The sequence below is a fragment of the Sceloporus occidentalis genome, unplaced genomic scaffold (assembly GCF_023333645.1).
Source record: "Sceloporus occidentalis isolate IW3139 unplaced genomic scaffold, rSceOcc1.0.p SCAF_146, whole genome shotgun sequence".
NCBI lineage: Eukaryota > Metazoa > Chordata > Lepidosauria > Squamata > Phrynosomatidae > Sceloporus > Sceloporus occidentalis.
Genome location: NW_028317126.1, coordinates 258,506 through 278,710, shown reverse-complemented (window position 1 = coordinate 278,710; position 20,205 = coordinate 258,506). Strand labels below are relative to the sequence as shown.

General features: G+C 42.8%; 1 protein-coding gene across 1 annotated transcript; it reads left to right on the top strand.

Moving 5' to 3' along the window:
• Positions 1–1,443: 1,443 nt before the first annotated feature.
• On the top strand, positions 1,444–18,889 carry LOC149280817 (transcription initiation factor TFIID subunit 8). Its single transcript, XM_089500071.1, has 7 exons — positions 1,444–1,609; positions 8,004–8,102; positions 10,114–10,176; positions 16,571–16,695; positions 18,104–18,251; positions 18,513–18,655; positions 18,758–18,889. The coding sequence occupies exons 1-7, from the start codon at positions 1,597–1,599 to the stop codon at positions 18,887–18,889; spliced, it is 723 nt and encodes a 240-aa protein (XP_089356197.1). The 5' UTR covers positions 1,444–1,596.
• The last annotated feature ends 1,316 nt before the right edge of the window (positions 18,890–20,205 follow it).

The following is a 20,205-nucleotide window of genomic DNA, read 5'->3' as shown; positions in this document are numbered from 1 at the left end:
TTTGCGCAGACTGGCATATAGGAGTATTTTAATACTCTATACGCCACTCTGCCTCCTGAAATGCCTTATACCTCCCTATATGCCACTCTGCCCCATAATATGCCTTTTAACCCCCTAAATGCCAGAGTGGCATATAGGCGTATAAGGCGTTTCTGGAGGAAGAGTGGCACATAGGGGGTCAAAAGACATATCATGGTCAGGCATTTCTGGGGCAGAGTGGCAAGCATGGGGGCAGATGTGTATAGGTTGGAAAATAAAAGGAAATAAAAACAAAATATTTTTCTCAATCATAGCTTTTATTTTAAAAAAAAAATAGTTTACATGAATTAACATTTACTGGTATAACTTTTTTACCTATAGGGCCGTCTTATATTCAGGCTTTTTCTTTTTTTTTCCCTAAATTAATATTCAGATTTTGGGGGGTCGTGTTATAATCGAGCAAATACGGTAATTTAGGAAAAAAGAAAAAGCCTTAATATAAGACAACCCTATAGGAAAAAAGTTTTACTAGTAAATATTAATTCATGTAAAGTATTTTTTTATATTTAATAAAAGATATGATTGAGAAAATGTGTTTGTTTTTTATTTTCTTTTATTTGCCAACCTGCCCCCCCCCAGTTATGCACATGTGCAGGCTTGCCACTTTGCCTCCCTGATATGCCTTTAACCCCCTATATGCCACTCTACCTCCAGAAATGCCTTTTAACCCCTATATGCCACTCTTCCTCCAGAAATGCCTTATACCCCTATATGCCACTCTGGGGGTTGAAATACATATCATGGGATATAGGGGGGGCACTCTGCCTCCAGAAAAGTCTTATGCCACCCAAACAACACCCCCCCCCCCCCCCGATTTACCAGTGCTTCTGACTCCCTGGTGTATGGTGGGGGCAGCAGGTGTTCCGCCGGAACTTCTATGAGCAACGGAAGGTCATGTGACGCTGGTGCTGCATCATAGAAGCTACGGTGGAAGTACAAGCAGTAGCGGGGGTTGTCTGCATTCATAGAGCGGACGATCGCCGGCTGGCAGAGAAGAGAATTCCTCGCTGTGCTGCAGGGAATTCTCTCTGGCAGCTGGGGAAGGTATGAGTGATGCGCGTAGACAACCTCCGCTGCTGCCGGCGCTCTGTGATAGATGCCCGGTTTAAGTGCTGGCAGCAGCTGAGGTTACCAGACAGGAGGATCCTGGTGCCCTGCAGCGCTGCGGGGGATCTGGATCTTAGTCTCATAGTCAGAGCTCATTTGAGGTCTGATTAGAAGACGACCGTGATTAGAAGATTTATAATCTTATAATCGAGCAAATACGGTAAGTGAATTCTACGCAAATTCTACATGTTGTGTCACTTTATTCTGTCCATAAATGTTTGTGGCAGTGTTTGAGAATAAGGTTGTAGAACGTTGAAATCTTGTTGGTTTTTGTGACGTATTGAATTCGATATCTTTTCTTCCTAGAAGTCCTGTGTCCGTGGCATCTCTACCCCTGCTGACAACTACTTACTGGCACGTAGGCGTACTCTTCAAGTGGTTGTTAGCTCCCTGCTTACTGAGGCTGGCTTTGAAAGTGCAGAGAAAGCAGTTGTGGAGACTCTCACTGAGATGTTACAAAGCTGTAAGTGTAGTCAAAAAAGTTTTTACACATGTGAGTTTATTGGATCAACAAGACCATGCAGTGCCCATGTAATGCCTTATATTTTTAGTTATGTAGTCTTGTATCTGTTTTAATATTACACTTAACACTCTGGGCTTTAATGATAAGTGTGGACACTTTGTGATTTCTACTATGCTTGTTTTATGTTTATTTTATTTTGAAATATTTAGAGCCTTTAACCCCTTAACTACCTATGTAGGGCTGCAACAACTAATTGATAAAATCGGTAATAACAGATAATGAAAATCGTTGCCAACAAATTTCATTATCAGTTAGTTGAATCGATTTTATTAGGGCTGCAACTAACTATTTTCATAATCGATTAGTTGGGCGATTATTTTTTCGATTAATTGGATAAAAAAATAAATCATTTCATTTATTTAAAATAATTTAATAAGAAAACAGCATAATAAAAAAAGCTTGTTTTTGTTTCCCAACCTGCCTCCAAGATATGCCACTCCGCCATCTCCATATCTTATACCCCCCCAGATATGCCTTATACCCCCCCGATATGCCATAGTACCCTCATAGATTCGCAGACTCGTTCACAGCACACTGACACAATACTTGTATAAATAGATACGTGATTAATCTTCACTGCCCCCAGGATTTAGATTCCCCTTACTTTGTCCCCCTTTACCCCTAACTGCACCTTATGTTAACCTTTTTAAATTAATCCTCAGTCCTAAACATTAAATTAACCCTAAAGACCCCATTAACCATAACTGCCCCTAAATGAACCCTAAAGACCCCGTCAACCATAACTGCCCTTAAATTCACCCTAAACGCCCCATTAACCGGTTTCAGATAATCAAGGGCCAACATTCTCTACCTTTAACTTTTTGCCATTTACATACTTAAAACATTTCTTGGGATTGGTTTTATTCTCCTTGGCAATTAATTTCTTATTTTCCAATTTAGCCATTTTAATAGCCTTTTTACAGGCTTTGTTGGCATCTTTGTATGCCGTAAATGATACTACTGATCCCTCGCTTTTATAATGCTTAAATGCCAATTGTTTATTTCATATTTCCTGTTTTACTTTCCTGGTAACCCACATTGGTTTTGATTTGCTTCTTTTGTATTTGTTCCCCATAGTTATATATTCGGATGTGTGCTTAAAGGTATTTAATTTGTCCTCTGTGTTTAGCCCAGATGTTATGGTCACTATTCCCTGAGTGTTCTGTTACTTTGATGTTTGTTCCTCATTGTTAGTGTCAGGGTACCAGTGAATCAGGACGGAGGCAAAAAGGTACTGGTCAAAATGTTTATTAAAATAAAATAATAACAAGAATCCAAAGCATAAGACAAGCAGGTGGTTGTGGATCAAACCAAGGTCAGGAGCCAGAACAGGAAGTCACACAAGCCAAGGTCAGGAGTCCAGAAATCCACGTAGTACAAAAACAAGCAGGAGTCGGCACCAGAATAGGAGTCAGGCAGGCCGGGTCATACACAAGAATCAAACACTAGAAGCAAGCACTCACAGGTCTGGAACCACGAAAGGGCAACCAGCAACTAAACTAGCTGGGTAATATAGTCACAGCCTGCAGGAAGAGGAGGGGTTAACTTGGACGCAAAAGTTGTAAGAGGAAGGGGGTGTTAGTTGCGGTCTCTACTAATAATGACATAAATTGGTCATTAAGCAGGTTCAGAATATTCTTATTCTCTTATTTCTGATACACTGCTCACTGCTGGTGAGCGGCGGCTCGCGGAATATTCATTGTTTTGTTTCTTTTTCTACACTTTTATTCATTGTTTGATTTATTATCCACGGCATCTAACTGCTGCAGTGATACGTCTTCCTTGTTGGATTGACTCAGTTCCCCTCCACGTCGGCGCCTTAATCTGTGCCGAGTGAGACCCCTTCCACGGTAGCAGGAAGTGTTTTTTTGCTGTCCCGGTAGGCGCAGTACATGCTAACCTTTTCCAGTGTTTGGCCATTGGCCTTCCCCTACACTCCTCCCCTTTCCTCAGTGCCATTCTCTTTCGCCTGCCCTTAGTTTTCCCTTCCCCCCATCTTCCATCTCAATTACTAAGGTCTGTGAGTGTGGTGGATCTATCCTCTTTTGTGGGTGGTGCGCTAGATTATTTTCTGAGTTTGGGATAAGTCTGGTCTCGTTTGCGTGTGTGACGTGACTGGCCTCTTTGTGTGTGGGTGGTGGAATCAGTGTCTTTGTTGTGTATGGTGGGTTCGGTTACTGCTGTGTGAGTGGTGAGTCTTTTTTTTTTTTTTTTTTCTCCATGTTTTCTGAACTACTTGTCCCGTCCCCCCCTTCCGTTCCTCTGCCATGTCGCCTCCTCCTACTCCAAGATCTCTAACCACCATCGGGGTGACCATGTGGTCAGATCACAGACCAGTGAGTCTATAAATTGGACTCGCCCCTTGTTCATCCTTCCAGCCGTTCCTGGCGTCTGAACTATCAGCATGGAAATGACCCAAGTCCTGAAGCACTATTTTAGTGAAAATTTGCCGATTGACACTCTAGTCTCACAATTTGGAAGGCACATAAGAGCGTGGTGTAGGGACATTTCATTCGTCTTTGCTCCCAGTGTAAAAAAGCAATGCGTCAAGAAGTGGAATCCCTCTGCGAGCGTATAGCGGTTGCGGAACGGGCGCATAAAGCTAACGATGATCTTTGTAATCTTCTGCTGCTTCGCAGTGAATTAGCAATATTCTTGAAATGTAACAGGCAACCATCTTATTTGCGGAGCAGATCGTTATTTCACGAACGTAGCAATAAACCCGGGAAGTATTTGGCAATTGTACGCTCACCTACGTTCCAAAGATTCGATCCGCTGATGGCAAGTCAAATCTTCTACATTCTGATATCTTGCGGTCCTTTCACGCATACTTCTGTAGTCTTTATAATCTCCGCTCATCTGATTGCGCTCAGTTTTCCCCTGGTAGAGATGAACGGGTGGCGACTCATTCACGATGTAATATCCGTGAGAGTCTCTCTCCTGAAGAGGCTGGAGCCCTGGATGATCCCATCACTCTCACAGAATTTCTTTCAGCTATCAAGTCCTCCAAGTCTGGGAGATGTCCAGGTCCTGACGGGTTATCTCTCAGATACTAATCTCGCTTTAAAGACCTTTTGGGCCCCCATTTTGTCATCGCATTTAACTCCATCCTGGAGGCAGGCCATACCCTTACCTTGTCAGCATCAATCTCACTTATCCCTAAAGATGGTAAGGACCCTGAGCAATATCTTGCTTCTTAATTCTGATCCTTAAGCTTTTCGCGAAAATACTTGCTAACCGTCTGAAGCAATTTTTAAATAAACTCATTTATCCTGACCAGACGAGGTTTGTCCCGGGCCGTGAGGCTCGTGATAGCACTATACGAGCCCTCAGTCTGTTGCATTATGCAAAACACACGCCATGTCCCACCATCTTCCTCTCCATCGACGCTGAGAAGGCGTTTGGGGTGGATTGGTCGTTCATGTTGGCTATCTTGCGCTGTATGGTGTGTGGGCCGGGTTTTATTACCTGGATCCAATCGCTCTATACATCCCCGACCGCCAGGATATGCATCAATGGTTCTCTTACTGCGCCTTTCGCAATATCGAATGGCACGCATCAGGGTTGTCCACTATCTCCATTGCTCTTTGTGATCTCGTTGGAACCTCTCCTGCAAGCCATAAGATTAAATCCTGGCATCCGAGGCCTGCAGGTTGGGCAGACTCACCATAAAATGATGGGCTACGCGGATGACCTGTTGTCCTCAATCACACAGCCCAGAATCTCCTTACCGCTCATCCTTCGTGAGCTTGCTACTTATGTGAGCTCTCAAACTTCAAAATTAACCTGTCAAAATCCGAGATACTGGATGTTAATATGTTGCAGGCGGACCGCCTTACGCTGGCATCTTCTTTTTCCTTTACGTGGTTCCGCTCTAAGCTAAAATACCTGGGAATTTTCTCCCAATTATACTCTTACAATTTACCACCCTTGCTGGCATCTTTGCAAGTGGATTTCCGCAGGTAGTCCAGACTTATGGTCTCTTGGTTGGGTAGGGTAAATGCCGTAAAGATGAATGCCATGCCACGTCTCCTTTTCAAACCCTTCCTGTTCACATCCCTCCTTTTTTCACCTCGATCCATTCATCCATCATTCGTTTTATCTGGGGAAACCCTTTACCATGCATTGAGTATAGCACTCTGATTCGCCCCAAGTCGAAGGGAGGCCTTGCACTGCCCCCAAACGTACTATAGGGCGTCTCATTTGCTGCGTGTGCTGGAGTGGGTGCATGATTCCTGTCAGAAGCAGTGGATTAGAATGGAGAGTGGTCTGCTGGGTTTTTCAGTTGGGTGGTTGCCGTGGCTTGTCGTCGACACAGCCAGGCTTCGAACATTGGCACACCCGTTCATCCGGGCTACATTGCAGATTTGGCACTCGCTACTATACCTTCTCCGCTTACTCCGATTCAAGATAACCCTGATTTCCCTCCGGGCATGGGTATCACTGTTCCCTGAGGCCCACCTCTGGAGACTCTGGTGGCGGGGAGAGCCCCCTACACTGCTGGATAGATTCAGATACGCTCGGTTGGGTAGTTTCTTCTGTTCCTTGGGGCGACGGCATCATGTTTTCTGAGACCTCACTGTGTTTGAATCACTCTGCACATCTGCTTCCCCTCCAGCACATGGCATCTCTCGGCTATACGGCCTATTGTGCTCCACTTTGCATCCGTTCCCCCCGGGTTTTATGAGTCACTGGGAGACAGCACTACAAATCGTCCTCTCTGAGGAACAGTGGGATAAGGTATGTGTCCTGACTCATTGTCCTCCTGTCTCCCCCCCCCCGCCCCACTTACCGGTACTTTTGAGTCCCCGGTGTGTAGCTGGGGCAACTTACGCTGCAGCTAGAAGGAGGCGTGGCTAGCAGCGGGGGTTGTCTGCGGCCATCGTGCAGACCTTCCCCGGCTGTCAGAGAGCAGAGTTCCCCGCGCCGGTGCCGGGAACTCTGATCTCTGACAGTCGGGGAAGGTCTGCGCGATGGCCGCAGACAACCCCCGCTGCTAGCCACGCCTCCTTCCGGCTGCAGCGTAAGTGCGTGGGATCTACACGCTGCCCCAGCTACATGACAGGGAAGTCAGAAGCACCGGTAAGTTGGGGGGGGGGGCGGGGGAGTGTTAAATGGGGGGCATAAGGCCCCTGGGGAACGCACTCCAAGAGCTCATACATTTTGCAAGACATGCACTGAGTGGCATTATCCAACATACCTACTAATGTAAGACACATAGTACATATAAATATATGTATGGAATCACAAGGATTTATACTTTACCCTCCTTGTTGCTTTTTAACTCTTTCTTTGCGTTTAACTCCTCACTTAGAGATGTCAGCAAGATTCGCCTCAGCTCAGGATTCGCTTGTTTGTCTAAGCTAAATGCAGCTGCAAAAGCCAAGCAGAACTCACAGGGGCAGGTGCCCTGCTGCTTCCTCTGTGTTGCTGTGCGAGCAACTTCTCTTGTCCCGCCCCAGGGGAAGAAGGAAGGGTAAGCAACCTGGCCCCTGTGGACAATTATTTTCGGCCGTTTTTTATTTTGGCATTTTGCCGATAATGGCCTTTTCGGCTGACATTTCAGCCACCAATGTATTGGTGCATCCCTAATTTATAACTTATTTGAAATGCGTTATTCTGCATTTTTTGTTCTGTCTCTCACTGTTCAAATAAAATAAATACCATTAAAATTATAGACTGATCATGTCTTTGTCAGTGAGCAAACATACAAAATCAGCAGGGAATCAAATTTTTTTCTTCACTGTACCAGCATTTGAAATACCTCGGGGTGTCTAGTTTTTAAAAATATATGGTTTAATGGGGTAAATTGAATTAGTCGGCTTCAAAGATGGCCCAATGATGACATGGTGACAGAATTACCAGATGTCAAAGTCCCATGTTAAAAAATGTGCACTTCTCCAAATAACACAACAAACCCATGCATGGGGGTATCACTGTACTCGGGAGATGTCGCTGAACACATATTTGGGGTGTTTGACAATGGCATATACTAGGAGCTGTAAATCCATACCTGAAGTGAAATCACTACCACAAAGTTTGACAAAGGGTGGTAGTAGAATTAGTGCATAGAAAGGCTTGAAATACCTTGGGGTGTCTAGATTTCAAAAATATATGGTTTGATGGGGTAAATTCTAAACTCAGAACAAATCGTAGAATCTATTTAGCAGGTTTTTTATTAGCTTTTTTTTTGGATGAGTAAACGATTTTTTAAATAAAAGTGAGAAAAGGGTGTTTTTTTAATTTTTCATCATATTTTATCTTTGTTTATAGGAAATTAGATGATATGATCAAAAAATGTTATCTGATTTATTTAATTGTCTTCCATCTGCAGACTTATATGAGATTGGACGCAGTGCAAAGTCTTACTGTGAGCACACAGCTCGGACTCAGCCCTCACTGCCGGATATTGTTGTGGCCCTGATAGAGATGGGTGAGCTGGATAATGTGCCCTTTTGTAAAGAGTGGGAAATGAAAGGCATCTGCAGGAATTGTGGTCTTAAAAATTGGATTCAGGGTGTGGGTGGAGGTTTAAGGACAATCTGTTGTATACTTCTTGGGTTGCCAACAGGTAGCTGTTTGGATTTTGTGGGATTGTAACTCTAGCCACAGACACACGCTCCTTGCTTAACTCCTTAACGACCAATGACGTGCCTGCATTAAACAAGCTTAGAAGGCGATTTACACTTTCTTTGCTTCAACGGTGTTGCTGTAATGCCTCGATGAGACCCTCCTGAGAACTCTCCCCTTGCTGGTTTAATACAGGTACTGCATTCAACCATGCCAGTCAATGGAGCCCAGCTTCCTAATCACAATGTGATTAGAAAAATGTTTTTTAAAATGTTAAAAAAAAAAAAAAAAAAGGAAAAAATTATAAAAATGTGGTAACAGTTAAAAATAACTATGCAGTGATGTCACGATAAGGGGAACCATCCAGTCCCAACACATTGTAAACAACGAAAAATAAAGTGCTAAAATTAGTGCTGTATCTTCCCAAAAATCCTGACGTGGAAGGAGTTGCATTTCAAGTACCCCTCCAAAAAAAAAAAAAATAACGGTTTGATGGTATAAATCGAAGTGGCCGGGTTCAAAGATGGTCCCAAATAGGTCATAGGCACGGACTGACCAAAATGAAAAAAAGCGCACTTCGCAAATGGGGCTTTTTAGCTCCAAACAACCAGACAAACCCATGCATGAGTGGTATTGCTGTACTCAAGAGATGTTGATGAACACATATTGGGCTGTTTGACAGTGACATATACCTGGAGTGGTAAATTCACACCTGAAGTACAATGTCAAAATGAAAAGAGAGGGAAAAAAATGCATGTCCCAAATGTAGCCTTTGAGCTTCCAAGCAACCCTACAAACCTATGTATAGGTGGCATCACTGTACACATATCGGGGTGTTGTTTGACAGTAACATATAAAAAAAACCCACAAAATAAATTACTACCGCAAAGTATGACAAAGGCTGGTAGTACAATCAGTGCATGGAAAGTGTTAAACTACCAACATTTGAATTAAATTAGGGTTTCTAGTTTTCAAAAATATATGGTTTGATGGGATTGCATGCACCGGCTTCAAAAATGTCCTAAATAGCATGTGAGGTAGAATGACCAGATTTGGGAAAAAAGGGTTTTGAAATAGCAAAACGCTAGTTGTACTTATTGCCCTATAACTTGCAAAAAAAATTAAAAACATTGGTTATTTCTAAACACAGGACAAATAGTAGACTCTATTGAGCAGGGTTTTTTTTCATTAGCTTTTTAAGATGAAAAAACAGTGACAGTGCTTTTTTTTAATTTTGCATCATATTTTATTCATAGGAAATTAAGATATGATCAAAACAATTGTATCTGAAAAAAGCCCTTGTACTAAAAAAAAAACCAATAGATTGTAAGCTTGCAAGCAGGGCTCTCTCCACCAAATGTATCGGTTTGTCTTAGTCTGTCAATTCTTGTCTTGTCATATCCCTTGAATTTATGTATTGTATTAAGCGCTGCGTAAACTGTTGGCGCTATATAAATAAAGGATAATAATAATATATAACTTGTTTGGCTACACCAAAAGATAAAAATGACCGCTAAGCACGAGCACTGCAAAAGTGTGAAAAAACAGTACACTCGGTCATGAAGGGTACAAAAAATAAAAAACAGCAAGGGGTTAAGCATGATGGCTGTTCACTAGGCTTATAATTATCAATAGACTGTTTTTAAATTATAGTGCCAATAATTTACTTGGCGCTTCTTACAATACAGACATCCAAATGGTATGACAAAACTAAAACTAAAGACAACGCATTATGTTTAGAGCCACACAGGGGTTCTTAAATTCAGTGCACATTGAATGAAAAGTTGATTGGCTAGTTTGATATTAACTACAGTGACATCCTTATTTTGAAATATTATCTAAGACTATAGCTATTTTTTTTTTTTTCTTTTCAGGTTTCAGCGTGGACACTTTGCCTGCCTATGCTAAACGTTCCCAGAGGATGGTGATAACTGCGCGTATGTTCTGTGTCTTTACATACATACATACATACATACATACATACATGCATGCTGTAAATATTTGTGACAGACGTTCTGCATGGTGGTTCTCTGATGTTTGTCCATTCGATAGTCGTAACCTCAATACAGAGGAAAGGGATTTAGGTGATAGTTCATAAGGTTCATAAGGTTGAAAAAAGACCAAAGTCCATCAAGTTCAACCTATATACATATTGTGTCCCTACTGTGTTGATCCAGAGGAAGGCAAAAAAACCCTTATGAAGCAGATGCCAATTGCCCCATACCAGGGGGAAAATTTCTTCCCGACTCCAAATATGGCAATCAGAATAAATCCCTGGATCAACGTTCTGTCCCTATTAATCTAATATCCATAACTTGTAATATTATTGCTTTCAAGAAACACGTCCAGGCTCCTTTTGAACTCTTTTATTGAGTTTTCACTTCCTCTGGCAGAGAGTTCCATAATCTCACCGCTCTTACTGTAAAGAACCCCCGTCTGTGCTGGTGTAGAAACCTTTTTTCCTCCAACCGTAGAGGATGTCCCCTTGTTATAGATACAGTCCTGGGTATAAATAGGTCCTGGGAGTGATCTCTGTACTGTCCCCTTATATATTTATACATAGTTATTAAATCCCCCCTAAGCCGTCTTTTTTCCAAACTAAATAACCCTAATTCTGATAATCTTTCTGGGTACTGTAGTCCTCCCATTCCCCTTATTACTCTGGTTGCCCGTCTTTGAACCCTCTCCAGCTCCACTATATCTTTCTTGTACACTGGTGCCCAGTACTGTACACAGTATTCCATGTGTGATCTGACTAGTGACTTGTACAGTGGTAGAATTATCTTTCCTCATGTCTTTGCATGTCTGTAGAAGTTTAGTTCAGTTTTTTGGACATGAAAAAACTGCAATACTGCACTTTTACTGCAGTATTACTGCACATTTACTGCAGTTTTACTGCATTTGTACTTCACTGTACTGCAGTATTACTGCACATTTACCGCACTTTTTTTTTTATATTGCAAACCTGCAGTTGTACTTCAATGTACTGCAGCTTTATTTCATTTGTTCTTCCGTACAAAAATAACTGCAGTAAAACTGCAGTAAAGTGAAGTACAAATGCAGTAAAACTGCAGTAAATGTGCAGTAATACTGCAGTAAAAGTGCAGTATTACAGTTTTTTCATGTCCAAAAAACTGCAGTATTACTTCAGAAAAACTGCAGTAATTTTTTCGTAAGGGTAGTGTCAGTACCACGGGGTGTCGCTCTTCCTAGGGACAAGGACCTAGAATTGAAGAGGTTAAGATTACCTCCTAACCCCTCCTACTCCTCCCCTATAAGAGCCCCGTCAGCCCAAATACCTCCAGTTCTTCCTTGTCCCTTGTCAGGGACGGACCTTTTTCTTTTTTTTCTTTGGTGGGACACACGGGTTGTGTCCAGGGGGATCCCTCCGATTGCTCCCTGGGTGGTGAGCAGAGCGAGGCGTACCGTCCGCATCGGCGGATGTTACGGAGCTGCATAGACGCCGCGCTCTTATACCGGCAAAGTTTGGAGCATGCGCACAGCGGTGGAACGCACGCCAGAGGGCGGTGCGTTCCACCAAGAGTACTGAGCACGCTACTGAGCATGCGTGAAGCAGTTTCTCTTGTTCAGGGCGCGAAAACTAAATTGTTTTCGCATATATAAAGCTGTGCTACCCAGTCTGACAGCAGAGGAGCTTGTCAGCACTGGGATTTCCGTGTCACCAACCCCCCCACACGGATTGAGGAGTTGTAAGGTAGGATTTGGTTAATCTTAACCCTTCAAATCCTCTGCCCTGTATTTTCTACTAAAACATTTTTTGTTTTTCTTTTTAAATTATTAGATGTCTGGTCCGGTTTCACCAGATAAGCCGGATAAGGAGAAATCTATTACATCTGCTCCAAAAAAGGCTGTTGTTAAGACTAAACATTTATCGTGCACTGAATGTGCCAGTCCTTTGCCGGGTGGTTGTAAAAAGAAATATTGCAATGCCTGCTCCGCTGAGAGTTTGGCAAAAGAGAAACAAAAAGACATGCAGTCTTTCTTAGGTTGGTTCCAGGACAACCTGGCACAAACGTTTGAAACGTTTAAGGCAGCAGCAGTTAAGCCTGTGGAACCCATAAGGATTAAATCCCACAAACGTAAAAGGGCATCAGCTTCCCCTCATTCTGACTGGTCCTCTGGAGAGGTCTCTAGCTCATCCGATACGGCTTCATCTAGCGAAGTCAGAGGATATGACCAATTTTCCTCCACAGGAACTGCGTAAATTTGTTAAGGAGGTCTCACGGCTTTTTCAAGATTCAGACCTGTCGGCGCACCCTAAAGGGTTGCCTATGTTACCTAACATGCAGAATCTCATGTATAGTGAATGGAGTAATCCAGGCAAAAGAGCCTTTATCTCAAAGCACTTTAAGCAGCTCTTTCACCTTCAGGGTGATGAGAAATGGGAAGATATCCCTAAAGTAGACGTCCAAATAGCCCAGCTTTCTAAGCGTACTACCATTCCCATTAGTGAAGTGGCTGGTCTCAAAGACCCTATGGATAAGAGGGCAGAAACGTCCTGTAGACGGCTGTTCCAGTCATCTGGTTTCCAGTGCAAAGTGGCGTTATCTACCGCATCTGTGGCTAAAGCTCAAGGTATCTGGTTGCAGTCCTTAGAAGGCAGTCTGTCAGACTCTATGGATGATGGTTTGTCTAAGCTATTTAAAAACCTTAGGCTGGCTAATAGCTTCCTGGTGGAAGCTGCCGAAGAGAGCCTTAAGCTATCGGCCCGTAACATGGGTTTGTCTTCCGTGGCTACGCTCTTGGGCAGCAGATACTGCTTCCAAATCTACACTATGCGATTTACCCTTTGAAAGAACCAAACTATTCGGTTCTCCCTTGGAGGAACTGATCAGACACATGTCAGATACTAAAAAGGCACTTCCTCAGGATAGGAAAAGCAGATGGAACAAACGATACCAGTATAGACCTTCTAGGCCTTTTCAACCAGTGTTCAAGGCACAAACTTTTCGTAAACAACACGAGAGGAAGTTTCAGGAACATCCTAAGAAACCAGAGGGCAGGAAGTTCTGACGGTGTTGGAGGTCGTTTGCAATGGTTCCTACCAAAATGGAGACAAACAACTCCTGGGTCCTCAGGATCATTGCGGACGGGTACAGGATACATTTTTTCAGAATTCCACGTCCTCTGTTCCTGGTTTCGTTTTACCCTTCTCAAGTGAAGAACTCAGCACTGTTTGCCGAAAGCCTTATCCTTCTCAAAAAAGGTGTCATAGAGCCTGTTCCAAAGAATCAGGAGTTTCAGGGAGTCTATTCTCATCTCTTCCTGGTCTCAAAACCAGATGGGTCCTTCTGTCCAATTTTGGATCTAAAGAGAGTCAGTGCCTGCATTCCTTACCGTCACTTCAGAATGGAATCCATTCTCACGGTTACCCACCTGTTAAGACAAGGGGACATTATGGTTACACTAGACCTAAAAGATGCTTATCTCCATGTGCCAATCGCCACAGCTTCCAGGAAGTATCTCAGGTTTGCCATAAGAGTCGGGATAAGAGTTCGTCATTTTCAAGTTCACTTCTCTCCCTTTTGGCCTGTCGTCAGCTCCTCGGATTTTCACAAAACTTTTAACCCCTATTGCAGCAGCTTTGCGGAAAGAGGGAGTCACAGTCGTTTCTTATCTGGACGATTGGCTTCTGAAAGCAAGTTCTTCTCAGGAGCTCCTGGCACATCTCAGGTTTATGGCCCAATGCTTGGAGGATCACGGCTGGATCATAAACCACAAAAAATCCAACCTTATTCCAACCACGAAGATCCAGTTTCTGGGACTCCTAGTGGATTCCGTCTCATCAAGACTATATCTCCCACGTTCAAAGATCAAAAGAGTAAGAAAACAGGTTTCCTTTTTACAACAAAATCCAACCCTTCCCTTCAGGATGGCTATGAGTATCCTGGGCAGTCTTACAGCTTGTATTCCGGCAGTAAGCTGGTCCAAGGCACAGTTGAGACCCCTTCAATGGGACATCCTGCAACAGTGGTCCAGGAGACTGGAGGATCTGGACGTCGCCTTCACGGTGTCCAAGCACGTCTTACTCCGGCTGAATTGGTGGAAAGCGAAGGGGCGCCTCTCCCGAGGGTGATCTTTTCTGCCACGTCATTGGGTCACCCTCACCACGGATGCCTCCAAAGTAGGCTGGGGAGCTCATTTGAACGGCCTCTGCAGTCAGGGCAGCTGGTCCTTAATCGATCAGACCCAATCATCAAATTTTCGAGAACTGAAAGCTGTGCTTCTGGCGCTCAAGACATTTAGTCCAAGATTACGGGGGAAAGCTATGAGAATTCAGTCCGACAATGCCACCACAGTCTCATACATAAACAGGCAGGGTGGCACCCGAATTCCAAGGCTCCAGGACCTGTCAGACGATCTCATGCTCTGGGTCCGAAGGAATCTAGAGGATTTAGCAGCCACACATATCAGAGGAGTGGACAACGGTCTGGCAGACGATCTCGGCAGATCTCGTTGCTCCCAAGCAAACTGGTCCCTGGACAAGAGCATCTTCTCTCTCCTGGTTCAAAAATTCGGCCTGCCAGATATAGACCTTATGGCAACCAGACAAAACAGCAAATTACCAATTTTCGCCTCCCTTTACAGGCAGGACAATCCTCCCCTGCTAGACGGAATGTCGGTGGTTTGGTCTTTCAAGATGGCTTATGTGTTTCCTCCAGTGGCCATGATTCTTCGGATCCTACTCAAGATTCGGGTAGACAAAGCCAGGGTTTTAGCTATTCTCCCTTATTGGCCAAATTGAAGTTGGTTTTTGGAGCTGCTCAGTATGGCGATTTCAGTATGGGAACTACCAGTGTCCTTCCGTCTTCTGGAAAACAAGAACCTTTCCAAGGATGTTCTTCTACGATTCAGATTGACGGCCTGGCTGCTGCAAGGATAATCCTCCAGGGCAGAGGCCTTTCCAATTCTATGACAGAGGTCCTCCTGAATTCAGTACGAAGATCTACGTCTGCTATTTATCTACGAGTCTGGAATAAATTTCTTCACTGGTGTGTTACAAAAGGTTTGGATTTTTTCTCGCCCTCAACAAGTTCCATTCTGGACTTTTTATAGGAGGGTTTTTCAGCGGGTCTCACTGTCTCGACCCTTAAAGGACAGATTTCAGCTCTGAGTCATTTTCTCCTGTCTGAATTGGCTTCACAAGTTCTCGTCAGGCGTTTCTTTAAGGCAATTACCATTCAACGACCACTCAGACGTTCGCATTTTCCTTCCTGGGATTTGACATTGGTCCTTCAAGCACTTTGCTCCGAACCTTTGGAAGATGTGTCTCAAGTTTTTGTCTCTCAAGACGGCATTTTTAGTAGCCATTACCTTGGCAAGGAGGGTCAGTGAGCTTCAGGCTCTTTCCGCGGCTCCAGAGTTTACGATTTTTCACCAAGATAAAGTCGTTTTGTACGTTAAGCCTTCTTTTTTGCCTAAGGTCATCTCTGAATTTAATATCAATCAGCCGTTGATTTAACCTTCTTCTTCCCGTCACCTGCTACTCCAGAAGAAACGCTCTGGCACACTCTAGACGTCCGCAGAGCTCTACGGATTTATATAGACCGCACTGCTCCTTTCCGCTCTATGGATCAATTGTTTGTTAATTTTTTTGGTAGATCTGCAGGCCATGCGGCCTCCAAACACACGATATCTCGATGGCTTACGGAAACTATTCGCTTAACCTACACTCTCAGCGGTCAGGTTCTTTCCTCTCGCGTTACTGCTCACTCCACCATTGCTATGGCTACGTCCTGACCTGAAAGGTCTTCTGCATCCCCGGAAGAAATATGCAAAGCAGCCACTTGGTCTTCTTTTCACACGTTTGTCAAGCATTACCGGCTAGACATCTTCTCCTCCTCTGATGCTGATTTCGGGCGTAAGGTGCTCCAGTCGGTTACCTCGTGACTATATTCCCCACCCAGAGGGGGCATCTTGCTATATTCCCGTGGTACTGACACTATATGACAGGAAAAATAGAAATTTTACTTACCGTAAATTCTTTTTTCCTTAGTATAGTGTCAGTACATATATCCCTCCCTGTACGTTTTTGTATTAAAATTATTTTTTGCTATCTTGTGTTCTTGGTACTTTCTGGAGGTATTTGGGCTGACAGGGCTCTTATAGGGGAGGAGTAGGAGGGGTTAGGAGGTAATCTTAACCTCTTCAATTCTAGGTCCTTGTCCCTAGGAAGAGCGACACCCCGTGGTACTGACACTATATTAAGGAAAAAAGAATTTACGGTAAGTAAAATTTCTATTTTTCTAGTTTCTGCTTTTTAGATGTCTTTTTTGTTTTGTAAATCTAAATTTTGTTCTTATTTTACAGCTCCTGTGACTAATCAGCCAGTAACACCTAAAGCTCTGAGTGCAGGACAGAACAGACCACATCCTTCCCACATTCCAAGTCACCTCCCAGAATTTCCAGACCCTCACTCTTATATAAAGACCCCAGTGAGAATTTTAATAGTCCAATTGTTTGCAGTCCAAAATTCTACTATTCTTCTGAAAAAATAAAGTGGTTAACAATATTAACCCCATCATGCCTGGGGTTCTTTTTACCATGTTTGCACTAAATGACCAGAGCAGTTTTTGTGCTTTTATACAACTGTGATTACTCATTTAGTGCACTCACACACATTATATATTGTTTTTTCAGCAATAGTTGGGCTTTCTTTTGTAATAATTGTATATATAAACCATCATTTAGTATGAAAAATATCTAAAAATGTAGAGAAAATTTTGGAAAAAAGGAAACATTTTTGCAGTTTCACCTATAAAAACTATGTATAACCAGTGCAAATGGGACAAAAACTCCAAAGGTGTATTTAGGTATTTGTCCCATTTTAACACTTTTTATTTAACCATTTTAGCGCCACTCTCTTTGATTGCTTGTGGGGGCTCTTTTTTTTTTCTTTTTCTTCTGTTGCTGGTCTTCCAAGCAGATCAGCAGCAGCAGAACCCCATAAAAAAAACGCATATTTACGAACATTGAAGGGATTAACGCTGCACTGTCACTCTTATGGAGCGATCAGGCAGCAGGGGAATGTTGTGGCAGGTCCCCAACACACAAACCCCTTCCCTGAAGCTGCCTGTGGCAGCTGGGAACGTTATCGCTGGTTTACCCCTGTGCTCACTTTAATTGGTCAACACAGCGATCACAAGGGAAGGGAGTGCACACATTGGCTGTTACTGGGACTGCTTCAGCATCGAGGCGCCCAGGAAAAGCAAGAACTGCAGTGAAGTCGCGCAAAGTTGATCACGCCAAAGATTTTTACGTGCTGTCACGTGGCCGGCATTGCATGAAACTGCACGACGGCAGGGAACGTCCTTTACTCGTCACCAGGTTAAACTAAATATTTTGCTGTTAACTTGATAAGTTGTTTTGCCAAATTTAATTGGTAAAAGTTTTGGGAAACGGTAGAAAACACAGTAGGCGGAGCATTGTTAGTAGAGTTGCTGTTGATTTTACTATAAATTATGAATGTCCAACCCCGAAGAGCTGCTGTAGCAGGAAGCACTTATCTGGCCATGTTTAACGCTTAGGTAAATCTGAGATTTCTTCAAAGTCTCGTTTGCTATTGAATTATTCAGTTCTTCATGGTCCGTCCAGTGCTTCTTGTTGGAGAAACCTGGCAATGTTGGTCCTTTATAATGCATAGTGAATTTAAAACACCAACTCGCCCTTTAGTGAATAAATGCCTATGTTGCGATGAATAGCCAACACCAATTTTCATTATTAACGGTGACAATGGTTTAGAGTATCATGCGTGCATTAGGAGCCATAATTGAGAAAATTTTTTAATTTTCAGCATGTGTTTGCCTAGGGGTGCCTAAAAACAGCTAATGCATTAATTCCTAGACAAGCCGAGAGCCACTGTGCGATTACCAGGTCCTGCGGGAAAAGGCAGCATCACAGCGAAGAGATGTAGAGAGGGCGCTAACTCGATTCATGGCAAAAACTGGGGAGACGCAAACTCTTTTCAAAGACGACACTAGCACCTTCCCATGTAAGAGACATCCACCCTCGCGTAACTCTGAGCAGTTTGTTTTTTTTTCTCTCTTTTTTGTTTTAACGGTACTGTCTCCCACTACTTTAGTTACAAGTCTTTCCTATCTTCCTCTGAAGCTCCTTTAAAAAAAATATATATATATATATTTACATATATTTTATGCCTCATTTACCCTAACGTCTTCAGTGCAGTTTTTCTATTATAGTCCTTTTCTTGCAAACAAGATGAATTATCGTATTCACATTTCTCTTATATTAGTGATTGCAGCCAGGCCTCTTTCCATTCCATATTTGAATGCTCTCCTTCCATCAGAGCTGGAGCTTCAGCAGGTAGAAGAGACGGATTCATCAGAGCAAGACGACCAGACGGACACAGAAAATCTTTCTGTGCACTTGCAACCGGTCTGATATTAGATTTTTTTCTTCTTTAATTTTCTCATCTTGCAGTCTTTCATCCATCTACATTTGATTTTTGTTGGACTTACATGACTCTTCTTTCTCCAGGAAGAAACAGGGGCAGAGAAGGAACATTCTTCTGTTCTGCAGCAGAATACGCTAAAGGGGGGAGAGGAGACCCTAATAGATAACCCATACCTACGGCCAGTGAAAAAACCAAAGCTCAGACGCAAGAAGTAAAGAAATGTGTTAGGGGAGCCACAATTCCTTTCATGGACAAAACTATACATTTACTTAAATTTGTGGGAAAGAAATCTTCACCACCACCCAACCTGCAGCTTTTGTGGACAGTTAATGCATACTGGTTGTGAACATTTTAAGGATGACTAGTCCTCTGCATCAGAATTATGTTTTTCTTTCGGTGCAGTGTAGATTGTGGTACACTTGATAATAAAGTGCACTACATTTTTTGGGGCATGTTACATTAACAGATCATAAGATTACAGAGTTTACAGTGCACTGGATGAACTGACACACAAATAAAATGGTACTGTTTGTAGCAGTTTTTCAAATGGCTTTGCTTATGCACTTGACAATCATGCCTGGTTTGTTGTAGAAATCGAGTTGAAGACCACCAGATTTATTTTTAATGCAATGTTGCAGAGTGATTTGCATAAAAATTATTTTGACAGCTTTACAAACTACATACACAAATTAAAATGAAGGAAAATAAGTACACATTTCAAACCTACATTAATAGAAAACACTGTATTTGCTCGATTATAAGATTAGTTGTTTTTTTCCAGAAAAACCTGAAAAAAAAATATCCCTTGTCTTATATTGGAGGTCGTCTTCTAATCAAACCTCAAATAGAGGTCTGACTACAAGACTAAGATCCAGATCCCCCGCAGCGCTGCAGAGGACCTGGATCCTTCTCTCTGGCAACTGGTGGAGGTCCACCAGGGGAAGGCCCCACTAGACACCAGGGAGCCAGAAGCATGGGTCACAAGTAAAAGCATGCACTGGTAAGTCAGGGGGTTTTAATGGTTTTCTGGAGGCAGAGAGGCATATATACGTGGTATAATGCATATCTGGGGGGCAGAGTGACATATAAGGCATATCTGGGGTGCAGGTTGGCAAATAAAAGGAAATTAAAAAAAAAAAAACTTTTTTCAATCAGCTTTAGTAAATATGAAAAAATTATTTACATGTGAATGTTTAGTAGTAAAACTTTTTTCCCTATAGGGTAGTCTCATATTCAGGCTTTTTATTTTTTTTCTAAATGTAATATTCACATTTTGGGGGGTGGTCTTATAATTGAGCAGATACGGTAGTTGTGTGAAAAAAAGTACACCCTCTTTAAATTCTAAAAACATTGTCTTACATATCGGCAGATAACAATCATCTGTTCCTTAGCAGGTATAAAAATGTGGGTAAATACAACTTCAGATGAACACCACCACACAACATATTACATTACCGTGTCATGATTTATTCAACAACAAAAAAGCCAAAATGAAGAAGCCACGTGTTTTTGGAAAACCAAATACACCCTT